The following is a 15,630-nucleotide window of genomic DNA, read 5'->3' on the forward strand; positions in this document are numbered from 1 at the left end:
ACAAGTAATACAACAAATTATGTATTACCAGTTTGATCATATCTAACGTTTAGAAATATAATTTCAAAATGGTCAGAGAAGAACAACATTGGCAGGGCAATTCAAGTGTAGCCAATATGCAGCGATAATGTATTGGGCCTATAGCCTACTGCACAAACCTGATTGCTACAGAACTGTTTTTAATTGGTTAATGTTGCATAGGCTTATGTTTTTTTTAAGTCATGTAATAAAAAAAACTCAGAAAGTGATCTTGACTCAGAAAAGGTTGGTGACCACTGATATAGACCATTCTTTGTGCTCAAACATCTATACTGAACAAAAATCTAAACGCAACATGTAAAGTGTTGGACCCATGTTTCATGAGATGAAATAAAAGATCCCATAAATTTTTCATACACAGAAAGAACTTATTTCTCTAAAATTGTGTGCACAAATTAGTTTACATCCCTGGCAGTGAGCATTTCTTTTTTGCAAAGATACTCCATCCACCTGACAGGTGTGGCATATCAAGAAGCTGATTAAACAGCATGATCATTACACAGATGCACTTTGTGCTGGGGACAATAAAAGGCCACTCTAAAATGTGCAGTTATTATTATTATTTTACTTTTTACCCATTTTTCTCCCCAATTTCGTGGTATCCAATTGATAGTTACAGTCTTGTCCCATTGCAACTCCTGTATGGACTCGGGAGAGGCGAATGTCGAGAGCCGTGCGTCCTCCGAAACACGACCCAGCCAAACCGCACTGCTTCTTGACACAATGCTCACTTAACCCGGAAGCTAGCCGCACCAATGTGTCGGAGGAAACACTCTGCACCTGGCGACCGAGTCAGCATGCACTGCGCCCGGCCCGCCACAGGAGTCACTATTGCGCCTAACCTGGGCGACACTGGGCCAATTGTGCGCCGCCCCATGGGTCTCTCGTCGTGGCCGGCTGCTACAGAGCCTGGACTCGAACCCAGAAACTCTAGTGGCACAGCTAGCACTGCGATGCAGTGCCTTAGACCACTGCTCCACTTGGGAGTTCCTAAAATGTGCAGTTTAATTCACACAACACAATGCCACAGATGTCTCAAGTTTTGAGGGAGTGTGCAGTTGCCATGCTGACTGCAGGAATGTCCACCAGAGCTGTTGCCAGATCATTTATTTACCATAAGCCGCCTCCAACGTAATTTTAGAGAATTTGGAAGTACGTCTAACCGGCCTCACAACCGCAGACCACGTGTAACCACGCCAGTCCAAGACCTCCACATTCGGCTTCTTCACCTGCGAGATCGTCTGAGACCGGCCACCCGGACAGCTGATGAAACTATTGGTTTGCACAACCAAAGAATTTCTGCACAAACTGTCAGAAACCGTCTCAGGGGAGCTCATATGCATGCTCGTCGTCCTCACCATGGTCTTGAGCTGACTGCTGTTTGGCGTCGTAACCGACTTCTTCAATGGGCAAATGCTCACCTTCGATGGCCACTGGCACACTGGAGAAGAGTAGACAGCGTGTATGACGTCGTGTGGGCGAGCAGTTTACCCCATGGTGGAGGTGGGGTTATGGTATGGGTATAAGCTACGGAAAACGAACACAATTGCATTTTATCTATGGCAATTTGAATGCACAGAGATACTGTGTCGGGATCCTGAGCCCCATTGTCGTGCCATTCATCTGCCACAATCACCATGTTTCAGCATGACAATGCACAGTCCCATGTCGCAAGGATCTGTACACAATTCCTGGAAGCTGAAACGTCCCAGTTCTTCCATGGCCTGCACACTCACCAGACATGTCACCCATTGAGCATGTTGGGGATGTTCTGGATCGACATTGTGCGACAGTGTGTTGCAACTCCCACCAATATCCAGCAACTTCACATAGCCATTGAAGATGAGTGGGACAACATTCCACAGGCCAAAATCAACAGCCTGATCAACTCTATGTGAAGGAGATGTGTCACGCTGCATGAGGAAAATGGTGGTCACACCAGATACTGGTTTTCTGATCCACGCCACTACCTTTTTTTTTAAAGGTATCTGTGACCAACAGATATTCCCAGTCAGTTGAAATCCACAGATTAGGGCCTAATGAATACATTTTTTTATGGTTTGTTTCCTTATATGAACTGTAACTCAGTAAAATCTTTGAAATTGTTGCATGTTGCGTTTTATATTTTTGTTCAGTGTATATCTTGACAAGAAAAGACATCACCATTGCGCAGGGATACTCAATACTCCCCCTAGTGGTTCGTTCAAAGGAAAACACTCCACTAGAGTCTCACTGTTCTCTGCATACTCTCTCTCTCTCTTTCCATATATTTCTAAGCACTCGCGTTCATTTCCATCTCTCACACTCCACCTGTATTTTGATGTGGTATAATTTTGTTATGTGGTATGATTTTGTTATGAGGCCCACATTTACTATAAATGACTCCTGTGCTAAAAACATCTGCTCAATGATTCAAGTGTCAAATAAATGTTACATAAACATTTAGGGTAGGATTCCTTTCTATCAGTAGTAGTCACTCACACACATATGTAGACACAAAACACAACTTTGTGTTAGGTTTTACCAGCTCATGTATGGTAGTGAAGACACATTAAAGAAAATGACTCACCCAGATAAGCAGTGATGGTTGGAAACGGCCTGACTGTCTGACCCTGACAACTGTGTGTGTGTTTGTGTGTGTGCATGTGCGCATGTCTGTGTGTGCGTGTGTTTGTGTCTTTTAGGTGCCACAGCCTCTGCACGCAAGGAGGTAATCCGGAACAAGATCCGTGCCATTGGCAAGATGGCCAGGGTATTCTCTGTCCTCAGGTATTTATTGGGAATCATCGATGCATGTCTAGGTGTGCAGTTCCTGTCTACCTACAGCGCATTCGGGAAAGTATTCAGCCTTATTCTAAAATTGATTAAATTAATTAATCAATCTACATACAATATCCCATTATGACAAAGCGAAAAAAAGGTTACCTTATTTACATAAGTATTCGGACCTTTTGCTGTGAGACTCGAAATTGAGCTCAGGTGCATCCTGTTTCCATTGATCATCCTTGATGTTTCTATAACTTGATTGGCGTCCACATGTGGTAAATTCAATTGATTGGACATGATTTGGAAAGGCACACACCTGTCATTATAAGGTCCCACAGTTGACAGTGCATGTCAGCAAAAACCAAGCCATGAGGTTGAAGGAATTGTCCGTAGAGCTCCGAGACAGGATTGTGTCGAGGCACAGATCTGGTGAAGGATACCAAAAAAACATTGCAGCATTGAAGGTCCGCAAGAACACAGTGGCCTCCATCATTTTTAAATGGAAGAAGTTTGGAACCACCAAGACTCTTCCTAGAGCTGGCTACCTGGCCAAACTGAGCAATCGGGGGAGAAGGGCCTTGGTCAGGGAGGTGACCAGGAACCAGATGGTCACTCTGACAGAGCTCCAGAGTTCCTCTGTGGAGATGGAAGAATCTTCCAGAAGGACAACCATATCTGCAGCACTCCACCAATCAGGCTTTTATGGTAGAGTGGCCAGACGGAAGCCAGTCCTCAGTAAAAGGCACATGACAACCCGCTTGGAGTTTATCAAAAGGCACCTAAAGACTCTCAGATCATGAGAAACAAGATTCTCTGGTTTGATGAAACCAAGATTGAACTCTTTGGCCTGAATGCCAAGCGTCACATCTGGAGGAAACCTGGCACCATCCCTACAGTGAAGTATGGTGGTGGCAGAATCATGCTATGGGGATGTTTTTTAGCGGCAGGGACTGGGTGACTAGTCAGGATCGAGGGAAAGATGAACGGAGAAAAGTACAGAGCAATCCTTGATGAAAACCTGCTCCAGAGCACTCAGGACCTCAGACTGGGGCGAAGGTGCACCTTCCAATGTGACAATGACTCCAAGCACACAGCCAAGACAACGCAGGAGTGGCTTCGGGACAAGTCTCTGAATGTCCTTGAGCAGCCCAGCCAGAGCCCGGACCCAATCGAACATCTCTGGAGAGACCTGAAATTAGCTGTGCAGCGATGCTCCCCATCCAACCTGACAGAGCTTGAGAGGATCTGCAGAGAAGAATGGGAGAAACTCTCCAAATACAGGTGTGCCAAGCTTGTAGCGTCATCCCTAAGAAGACTCAAGGTTGTAATCGCTTCCAAACGTGCTTCCACAAAGTACTGAGTTAAGGCTGTGAATACTTATGTAAATGTGATATTTCATATTTTTGCAAATATTTCAAAAAATCTGTTTTTGCCTTGTCATTATGGGGTATTGTGTGTAGATTGATGAGGGGAAAAAACGATTGAATCAATTTTAGAATAAGGCTGTAACGTAACAAAATGTGGAAAAAGTCAAGGGGTCTGAATACTTTACAAATGCACTGTATGTTTATGTATTTTATGTGCCCAGTTACATGATCGTAGGCAGAAGTCAGCACATTGTACTTGACAGGATAGCTATTTGAAAGTTCAAAATCATGTGACTTAATAACAAACTCACAACTAGAAGCCTACCAGATGAGCTAAATGCCTTTTATGCTCGCTTTGAGGCATGAAATACTGAAGTATGCATGAAAGCACCAGCTGTTCCGGACAACTGTGTGATCACGCTCTCCGTAGCCGATGCGAGCAAGACCTTTAAACAGGTCAACATTTACAAAGCCGTGGGGCCAGACGGATTACCAGGACATGTGCTCAAAGCATGCATGGACCAACTGGCAAGTGTCTTCACTGACATGTTCAACCTCTCCCTGGCCGAGTCTGTAATACCTATTTGTTTTAAACAGACCACCATAGTCCCTGTGCCCATAATAGCAAAGGTAACCTGCCTAAGTGCTTACCGCCCCGTAGCACTCACGTCGGTAGCCATGAAGTGCTTTGAAAGGCTGGCCATGACTCATATTAACACCATCATGCCAGAAACCCTAGACCCACTCCAATTCGCATACCACCCCAACAGATTCACAGATGACACAATCTCGATCGCACTCCACACTGCCCTTTCCCACCTGGACAAAAGGAACACTCATGTGAGAATGTTGTTCATTGACTACAGATCAGCATTCAACGCCATAGTAGACACAAAGCTCATCCCTAAGCTAAGGACCCTGGGACTAAACACCTCCCTCTGCAACTGAATCCTGGACTTCCTGACGAGTCGCCTCCAGGTGGTAAGGGTAGGCAACAACACATCTGCAACAACACTGGGGCCCCTCAGGGGTACGTGCTTAATCCCCTCCTGCACTCCCTGTTCACCCACCATTGAGTTTGCTGATGACACAACAGTGGTAGTCCTGATTACTGACAACGATGAGACAGCCTATAGGGAGGAGGTCAGAGACAACAACCTTTCAATGTGAGCAAGACAAAAGAGCTGATCGTGGACTGGCCGAACACACCTCCATTAACATCGACGGGACTGAAGTGGAGTCGGTCGAGAGTTTCAAGTTACTTGGTGTCCACATCACCAACAAACTATCATGGTCCAAACACAACAAGACAGTTGTGAAGAGGGCACGACAACACCTCTTCCCCCTCAGGAGACTGAAAGGATTTGGCATGGGTCCCCAGATCCTCAAAACGTTCTACAGCTGCACCAGCGAGAGCATCCTGACCGGTTGCAGTACCGCCTGGTATGGCAACTGCTCAGCATCTGACCGGAAGGCGCTACTGAGATACTGGGCCGTACGCACTACCATCACTGGGGCCAAGGTTCCTGACATCCAGGACCTACAGTTGAAGTGGGAAGTTTACATACACTTGTTTTTCAACCACTCCACAAACTTCTTGTTAACAAACTATAGTTTTGGCAAGTCGGTTAGGACATCTACTTTGTGCATGACACAAGTAATTTTTCCAACAATTGTTTACAGACCGATTATTTCACTTATAATTCACTGTATCACAATTCCAGTGGGTCAGAAGTTTACATACACTAAGTTGACTGTGCCTTTAAACAGCTTGGAAAATTCCAGAAAATGATGGCATGGCTTTAGAAGCTTCTGATAGGCTAATTGACATCATTTGTGTCAATTGGAGGTGTACCTGTGGATGTATTTCAAGGCCTACTGTCAAACTCAGTGCCTCTTTGCTTGACATCATGGGAAAATCAAAAAAAATAAGTTCTCAGAGAAAAAATTGTAGACCTCCTCAAGTCTGGTTCATCCTTGGGAGCAATTTGCAAACGCCTGAAGGTACCACGTTCATCTGTACAAACAATAGTACCAAGTATAAACACAGTGGGACCACGCAGCTGTCATACCGCTCAGGAAAGAGACGCGTTCTGTCTCCTAGAGATGAACGTACTTTGGTGCGAAAAGTGCAAATCAACCCCAGAACAACAGCAAAGGACCTTGTGAAGATGCTGGAGGAAACAGGTACAAAATTATCTATATCCACAGTAAAACGAGTCCTATATCGACATAACCTGAAAGGCCGCTCAGCAAGGAAGAAGCCACTGCTCCAAAACCACCATAAAAAAGCCAGAGACATTTTTGGAGAAATGTCCTCTGGTGTGGTGAAGGAAAAATAGAACTGTTTAGCCATAATGACCATCGTTATGTTTGGAGGAAAAAGGGGGAGGCTTGTAAGCCGAAGAACACCATCTCAACCGTGAAGCACGGACGTGGCAGCATCATGTTGTGGGGGTGCTTTGCTGAAGGAGGGACTGGTGCACTTCACAAAATAGATGGCATCATGAGGGAGGAAAATTATATGGATATATTGAAGCAACATCTCAAGACATCAGTCAGGAAGTTAAAGCTTGGTCACAAATGGGTCTTCCAAATGGACAATGACCCCAAGCATACTTACAAAGTTGTGGAAAAATGGCTTACGGACAACCAACTCAAGGTATTGGAGTGGCCATCACAATGCCCTGACCTCAACCCTACAGAAAATGTGTGGGCAGAACTGAAAAAGCGTGTGCGAGCAAGGAGGCCTACAAACCTAATTCAGTTACACCAGCCCTGTCAGGAGGAATGGGCGGGTGTAAAAAAATGTAAAAAAATTCACCCAACTTATTGTGGGAAGCCTGCGTAGGCTACCCGACACGTTTGACCCAAGTTAAACAATTTAAAGGCAATGCTACCAAATATTAATTGAGTGTATGTAAACGTCTGACCCACTGGGAATGTGATGAAGAAAATAAAAGCTGAAATAAATCATTCTCTCTGCTATTATTCTGACATTTCACATTCTTAAAATAAAGTGTTGATCCTAACTGACCTAAGACAGGGAATGTTTACTAGGATTAAATGTCAGGAATTGTGAAAAACTGAGTTTAAATGTATTTGGCTAAGGTGTATGTAAACTTCCAACTTCAACTGTATATACTAGGCGGTGTCAGAGGAAGGCCCAACAAATTGTCAAAAACTCCAGTCACCCTAGTCATAGACTGTTCTCTCTGCTACCGCACGGCAAGTGGTACCAGAGTGCCAAGTCTAGGACCAAAAGGCTCCTTAACAGCTTCTACCCCCAAGCCATAAGACTTCTGAACAGCTAAACTAATCAAATGGCCACCCGGACTGTTTACATTGAACCCTCCCCCCTTTTGTTTTCATACTGGTGCTACTCGCTGTTTATTATCTATGCATAGTCACTATTTAGTAAATATTTTATTAACTCTATTTCTTGAACTGCATTGTTGGTAAAGGGCTTGTAAGTAAGCATTTCACGTTAAGGTTGTATTTGCCGCATGTGACAAATGCAATTTGATTTGATTTGAATTGAATTAGGCTTTAATGAAAACCTTTTACCATAGGCCAAAATTCTTTATGTATTAACGTATACTGTATTTGATTAAATACTTATTTTTGGCATGGTGCGTTGACCAACCTCGTCCCCAATTATCTCTTAAAGTAACTGTCCAGTGAAATTTTCACTTTTAAAAGTTAATATTCTGTTGTTGACTCATCCTATGCACGTATTTGTGGCCAAAGCCTAAATTGGAGAAAAAGCACCTCAAACTTGTATCGCAAACAGACTGTTTCAAACATGATGTCATGTTGGCTCATTGGCTGAGCTGACCAATCAGCGGTCGACTCGAATGAATATTTTGAATGACTGGTATACGCCCACACCATTCTGTTGTTGGGACACGCCTACAACATTCAAACACAGGAAATCTGCTTTTTAACAAACTTAATTACCATTTTTTGTAAGGAAAACTATTTCACTCAAATGTTTATTAATTATAGGTCATATTTCATAGAAATCTTGAAGCACTGGACAGTTACTTTTTAAATAGTGAAAAGCTCTTCCTGTGTCTCAACTCTTCCTGTTCAGTGCTCCTTTTTCTGTTTAACCTCTCACTTCCTGGTTCAACTCCCAATAGATAATAATAATAATTTCTTAAACTTTTATAGCACTATTCATTAAATAAAGACATTTCAAAGTGATGTCAAGCAACAACAACAGCAAAAAAAACAAGCAATTTAAAAACAACATCCTGAATCATCGTGGTCAAGAGACTGAACGTTGAGAAAGTTCATGGCTTGATTGTCATTTCATACAGCTGAAGCAATAGGAGCAATAACTTTCCTAAACACTGAGCTAATAAACAACTTCATGGTTAGTCTAATCCAGTTCCATTTCTTTCTTTGTTGTCCCTGCAGGGAGGAGAGTGAGAGTGTGTTGACACTGAAAGGGCTGACCCCCACCGGCATGCTGCCCAGTGGAGTGCTGTCCGGAGGCAAGGAGAAGCTCCAGAATGGTACGCCCCACAACACACACCCTGGACCTCCATGCCTAGCCCACAACACCCCTCACACTCCCCAGGCCACCGTGTTCCGCCCCCATCAATACACACTTATAAAAATATTTAATTAGCAACGCATCTACCTCAAAGACAAGCAGTTACCTGATACTTATTTCGCAATTTTTTTTCTCTCAGGACATTTTATCTTAAACCCGTTATATTTCTTTACGACTTTTATGTCATAGAACACAGTTGCAGGAGTGGGAAATACAATGTAACTATCTATATTCAATATAAACATTACTACAGCGAAGTTACCCTAGAATAAGCTAATATCTAAGTACTGCAAAGCGTTGCCCCTTTCTCTGATGTTGGTTTTAGATAATACCGTCATAAAATGTTAGAAGTTTTTCGCCATTGTCTCTTTTAATGCTGTCTTGCTTTCCTTACCCCCTCCCCCTCTCTCCACCTTTCTCTCTGAAATCTACTGGTTATATCTCAAATATTGTCTCTGTCTTCTTCTTTCTCCTCTTTCCCTAGAAACCACAGGTATAATCTGTTGTGCAAGTATTGTGTCAGCAGTGTTTTGTGAGAATATTGTAGAATTCACCATCCCATGTTGAATTCCAAACACTCCCAAAAACAGTCTGACGATCGATCGATCTCCTTTACGTAACAGACTAGCATTATAAGATGCTTTTCCACAGGGAAGACATTTCTTCCAAAGATGACAAGTGGAATTGAATAATCTACCGACGGAATCAGGCTATAACATAGACAATTTAGAATTTGAATTTATTTTAAATAGAACAAAATCATGTCCTTCGATTTGACAAATTTTAGTGATTTTTAAGATGTCATGGAAGGCTAGGTACCGAGTAAGATGCAAAGGATGAATTGGAATTGACATAAACAACCGTGTATGAAAGGGGATACATATTATCTACCTTGTCACCCACAAACAAGGCAGAAATCCAAAGAACTTCATTCTCCTCTCTTTGGTTCTCTTGGTCAGTTTAAGTCTCCTCTATCAGTTGTTTTAGAATGTAGGCCTACAGTGAATTTAAGTCATGTTTTCGATCCTCTAGTGCTCTCAACCGTCGACATCTATTTCTGGGTTCACTTCTCCCGAAGTTTACCACAGAAATGCTACATGTTTGCCCTATAAATAGTAGTCTATAACTCTATCTCAAACACACACACACACACACACACACACACAAATATACTCACACACATACACACAAACCACACATTGTTGATTCCGACTGCATAGGGGCAACCATGTACAGTAGTTCCCAGTGATGCAACAATGGGCCAAAGCCATCCAATGGCGATGCAGTAGCGAGGAGGAGCCATGTTGGGAGGCAGAGTGACGTTCAAAGAGATTTTCTGTCGCAGCATTGGTAGAATCACAGCTCGCCATAGGCTCCTATTGTTCAGACAGTCTCCAATGTGCTTCTACCGCAATGTTGTGCAATCCATCAACCACTTGGTTTCTTTTGGACCTCCTTATAGCTTTCCTGTGTGTGTACGTCGCTCTTGTGCATTATGTATCGTACCTCCATAGCCACATCGACCTGTTCAAGTGTAGAGCTGTAGCCGCTAAGTATTATTTGCAGTCCCACCTGAGCCCATTTATTTTTCTCTGTGTACAGAGTCATTTCCGTATTTCTGGTGAAAAGTGTTTGATGATAAGTATTGCTATAAAACAGAAGGATTTGTACGGTAAGTGGTAAGTGCATCAAAATATTCCCATGATGTGTTTTTTTTTAAAGGTGCATCTGCTCTTTCGACGGTTCACGTCAAAAGACGCGGCCGCGCTACAGTTCCAGATCGCTAGTAGCCTATGTTTCCGGGAACATTTTGAATTCTTCTTTTCTTTTATCTGGTCTCGGTTGTTCAGTTGCAGCCACATTTATGACTTTGGCAGAGTTGTTTCTGTTCTCGCTCACACGTCTACATGTACTGTACCCTAACTCCTGTTCAACACCGATCATATGTCACCCCCAACCCTGCTCCAGTGTGTAGTTTGTTGAGTGAGGATACATCAGACAGATATTCACATTCACCCCCTCTCCAGTCCTACTTGTCACGGCCTCCCCCTTCCCGACGTCCATTTTCTATAGCCGTCCAGCACTGCTTCTTGTCCCTTTGTCAAACACGGGTGCCGTTTTTACAAAGCTCAAAATACCAGCGCACCACACATTTGTCAACAATGGGTATTTGACTGGCTCCATTCCGTCTGTCACCTTTTTGGTTAACTACCCCCTTCCTTCTTTGTCTGTCTTAACACACCCGCTTGATTCCTGCTCCTCCTCTCATGAGTGTCCTCTGTCCGAAAAACACAGAGAGTTTTTTTTAACATTGTTGTCTTTGCATTGGCTCTCTCTTTTTGCTGCTCATTGACCGGTTCCTGGGAAAAACCAAATGAATTCCTCGCTGGTCACCCTTCTTCTCATTCGTTTTGCAACCCCCGTCTTCTTCTCTTCAGCTACTATTGAGGCTATTGAGGCAGACGAAGGTAACTAGGCCGGCGGCCCTCTCTGTTGCTTCTTACCGCAATAGACAGGGGCCCCCGCCTGCTGCGTTTTTATCCATCTCGCCGTAGCTTGTTACAGAGTGTGTTGGGTGTTTGAGCTAACAAATTGTGGCATAATAAGAAAAAAGAAAAAGAGGGGGGGGGGAGTTCAGAAAAGCCACACTTGTTTCAAAGGGGAACAAAGATCATACTAGGCAGAGAGCATTAAGTGCATGACTTTTCTTTTCACCTGCTAGGATATAGCCACCCTCCCCTCCCTCCCACCTACAAGGTTTTCAGCTTAGTCTGTATGTACATTGTTTTGCAGTATCCCCTCCACTAAGTAGTGTCCACTCATACGTTTCTCTGAAAAACAACAGCACTCAGCAGGATATTATGTCACACCTGTGACTTCATACAATGCCCCATGCCCCTACACCATCTCATCTACCCACTCAGTCTTCCTATGAAAGACCAATCTGATTGTCCCCCTTTGAAGCAACTAATACATTTGTGCTTTGTCTTTGCACTAATATACGTTAGATAGAAACAAATCAGAACAAAATTTGCTTTTCCAGCAGAGGCTTTGAAAGCCAAATTGGACTCCAACTCCAAAAAGAAAATGGGCAAACAAAGCCACGCAACAAAGAACAAGCTCAACTACGCACTAAATAGCGATTTGCTAGCTAGCTGCTATTTATGTTGGAATTGTTCAGCGACTCCTCATAAGCGCCCCCTAGAGGATGACGTGCATCAGTGACGAGACTCTTTTAGCTTATTTTTCCATGTGGTTCCTCTGTGGCCCTGCTGTGTCCTGTTCTCTTTGTTGAGCTGCTAATAACCTGTCTGACCTGTACTATGCAGCAACACAACTGCAAGACCCATCAGCCCCCTCTCTCCACACCCATAATGTAATAATATCGCTAATTCCTCCCAAATTTTTCCTCCTGATCCAGAAAAAGGATATCCTGAAAATGTAACTGCTGACTACCATTATAGCCCCCTTGTCCCTTAGTAATTTGCTGCATGTTCTGAGCAGGCTTAACAAGTGGTTAGCAACAAGTACCTTTTGTAGTAGTGTCTATGCATGTGAGCGTAGTCTCACTGTTGTAGTACTTTTTCTGTGGTATACTGTATGTTTCAGTGTATGTGGGCCCCACCCTCTATTTTCCATTCATTTTTCTCTTTTCCATTTCCTTTGTCCTTTTGTTTTGTTTGTGTAGTACAGTGGTGGGGTGGTCTGGTCCTGGGGGTCCTCAGGTGTTTTCAGTCGTGCCTTTTTGAAATATGCAGTCAAATATCTTCAGGTTTATTTTTTGATAGAGCATCAGTTGCAAAAAATTGTTTTTACTGTATTTTTTTTTTACACTATTTACTTCCACGTTCACTTTCACACTGAATAATTTGCACATGTATTTTCCCCAAAATGCTTAATTTCATCTCATAATTGACTTACATACACTACTGGTCAAAAGTTTTAGAACACCTACTCATTCAAGGGTTTTTCTTTATTTTTGCTATTTTCTACATTGTAGAATAATAGTGAAGACATCAACACTATGAAATAACACATATGGAATCATGTAGTAACCAAAAAAGTGTTAAACAAATCAAAATATATTTTATATTTGAGATTCTTCAAATAGCCACCATTTGCCTTGTTGACAGCTTTGTACACTCTTGGCATTATCTCAACCAGCTTCATGAGGTAGTCACCTGGAATGCATTTCAATTACCAGGTGTGCCTTCTTAAAAGTTAATTTGTTGAATTTATTTCCTTCTTAATGCGTTTGAGCCTATCAGTTGTGTTGTGACAAGGTTGGGGGGGGGGGTATACAGAAGATAGCCCTATTTGGTAAAAGACCAAATCCATATTATGGCAAGAACAGCTCAAATAAGCAAAGAGACACGACAGTCCATCATGACTTTAACACATGAAGGTCAGTCAATATGGAACATTTCAAGAACGTTGAAAGTTTCTTCAAGTGCAGTCGCAAAAACCATCAAGCGTTATGATGAAACTGGCTCTCATGAGGACCGCCACCGGAATGGACGAGAAAGAGTTACCTCTGCTGCAGAGGATACGTTCATCAGAAATTGCAGCCCAAATAAATGGTTCACAGAGTTCAAATAACAGACACATTTCAACATCAACTTTCAGAGGAGACTGTGAATCAGGCCTTCATGGTTGAATTGCTGCAAAGAAACCACTACTAAAGGACACCCACCAATAAGAAGAAGAGACTTGCATGGGCCAAGAAACACGAGCAATGGACATTAGACCGGTGGAAATTTGTCCTTTGGTTTGGTCCAAATTTTAGATTTTTGGTTCCAACCGCCGTGTCTTTGTGAGACGCAGTGTGGGTGAACGGATAATCTCGACATGTGTATTTCCTACCATAAAGCATGGAGGAAAAAGTGTTATGGTGTGGGGGTGCTTTGCTGGTGACACTGTCTGTGATTTTATTTACAATTCAAGGCACACTTAACCAGCATGGCTACCACAGCTTTCCGCAGCGATACGCCATCCCATCTAGTTTGCGCTTAGTGGGACTATCCTTTGTTTTTCAACAAGACCATGACCCAACACACCTCCAAGCTGTATAAGGGCTATTTGACCAAGAAGTAGAGTGATGGAGCGCTGCATCAGATGACCTGGCCTCCACAATCCCCCGACCTCAACCAAATTGAGATGGTTTGGGATGAGTTGGACTACAGAGTGAAGGAAAAGAAGCCAACAAGTGCTTGGCATATGTGGGAACTCCTTCAAGACTGTTGGAAAAGCATTCCAGGTGAAGCTGGTTGAGAGAATGCCAAGAGTGTGCAAAGCTGTCATCAAGGCAAAGGAGGCTATTTGAATAGTCTGAAATATAAAGTATATTTTGATTTGTTTAACACTTTTTTGGTTACTACATGATTCCATATGTGTTATTTCATAGTTTGATGTCTTCATTATTATTCTGCAATGTAGAATATAGTAAAAATAAAGAAAAACCCTTGAATGAGTAGGTGTTCTAAAACTTTTGACCAGTAGTGTACATACTTTTCTGCTTGTGAGTTAATTATGTGATATATCAGCAGTGTTTTTACTTTTGTAAATATTTCCTGGTACAATGAAAACCTATTTACCTCCAGCACCAGACATACCCTCTTCAGTAGGTTTATGTTCAGTAGGATTATGTAATCCATTTTTCTTTCGGGTTATATAATTACGATAATATGGTAATTGGTGTTGATATTGTGTTGTCATTTACTCTGATGAATTGTTCATATTGATTGTATTATAGTTCTCTAATGTCTTCAAAAGGCAGAATGAACACTACATGGGATGGTTTATACCTATGATATTACAAGATGAGAATAAAAATAGATAGAATTTATAATTTAAGTGTTCAAATGTCTCTGCATTAAGAAGTTAAGTTAAATACATACTTATAAATACACACACCCAACTTGTATTCTTACTGTAGTTGTTTCTAATACTATTGAGTGAAGCATAGTATAGAAATATATTTTTCTCACAAATAACCATATTGTTAAAATGTCGATGCTGTGGTTTCTGTGGGTTGGCCTACTAAGCCTCTGCTCTGCTAACAACCATCAAGTGATTTTTCCATTCAGTGCAATGGTTTATATAGTCAACCATTTCAGAAAAATTGATTTTTATTCGTTGTTTGGAATTCATTATTTTGTCATCACATGACTTGATTCCTATCACAATTAATTATTGACTCTGAACAAAACCAAAGACAACCCAAACACACGGATGTGTGTTTGTGCTTCTGAACCAGAAATAAGTAACCTTATTAAATATTGTACATGTCTTCTCTACTTCTCTCCTCTAAATCACCCATTCCCTCCATTTTCCCCTCTCCATCCCTCCATCCTCCAGCCATCAAGGGCTTCTCGCCCCAGCATAAAATCACCAGCTTTGCGGAGGCCAAGGGCCTGGACCGCATCAACGAGCGGATGCCCCCGAGGCGGGACGGCCTCCCCTCCGACGCCAGCCTCAACTCCCTCAACAAGGCTCTGTCCTCGGAGACCAATGGCACGGACGCCAAGGACAGCAGCAACATCCAGTGAAGGGGCACGCTCCACCACGGCTGGTGGTGGCAGCCTGTGGCGACCAGGGTGGGTCGAACTACGGAAAGTTATCGCTCGTTCACTTTTTCAGGCCCTTGGCCTCCTCGAAGCTGGTGATGACGTGCTTGATTCTGAGACGAGAGAGAGAGAGAGAGAGAGAGAGAGAGAGAGAGAGAGAGAGAGAGAGAGAGAGAGAGAGAGAGAGAGAGAGAGAGAGAGATGTTATGAAAGCCCCTAGCTCATTTTACTGCAGGGCTCTCCAACCCTGTTCCTGAAAAGCTACCCTCCTGTAGACTTTTGCTCCAACCCCAGTTATAACTACTGTAACCTGATTCAGCTTATCAAC

At 42.8% G+C, this 15,630-nt stretch overlaps 1 protein-coding gene across 5 annotated transcripts in view; it reads left to right on the top strand.

Annotated features, from left to right (window-relative positions):
* LOC115194217 (serine/threonine-protein phosphatase 2B catalytic subunit alpha isoform) overlaps positions 1 to 15,480 on the top strand; it is a 103,060-nt gene extending 87,580 nt beyond the window's left edge. For 2 of the 5 annotated variants that reach the window (XM_029753702.1, XM_029753703.1), the window contains 4 exons: positions 2,724 to 2,808; positions 8,598 to 8,695; positions 11,175 to 11,204; positions 15,094 to 15,480. In XM_029753702.1, coding sequence (XP_029609562.1) covers positions 2,724 to 2,808; positions 8,598 to 8,695; positions 11,175 to 11,204; positions 15,094 to 15,284 — 404 coding nt within the window. In that variant the 3' untranslated portion in view covers positions 15,285 to 15,480. Of the gene's footprint in view, positions 1 to 2,723; positions 2,809 to 8,597; positions 8,696 to 9,220; positions 9,230 to 11,174; positions 11,205 to 15,093 lie in introns of all 5 variants that reach the window. The other 3 variants (XM_029753704.1, XM_029753705.1, XM_029753701.1) reach the window with 2 other exon arrangements.
* Positions 15,481 to 15,630: the final 150 nt, after the last annotated feature.

This window comes from Salmo trutta, chromosome 5 (genome assembly GCF_901001165.1).
Source record: "Salmo trutta chromosome 5, fSalTru1.1, whole genome shotgun sequence".
Taxonomy (NCBI): domain Eukaryota; kingdom Metazoa; phylum Chordata; class Actinopteri; order Salmoniformes; family Salmonidae; genus Salmo; species Salmo trutta.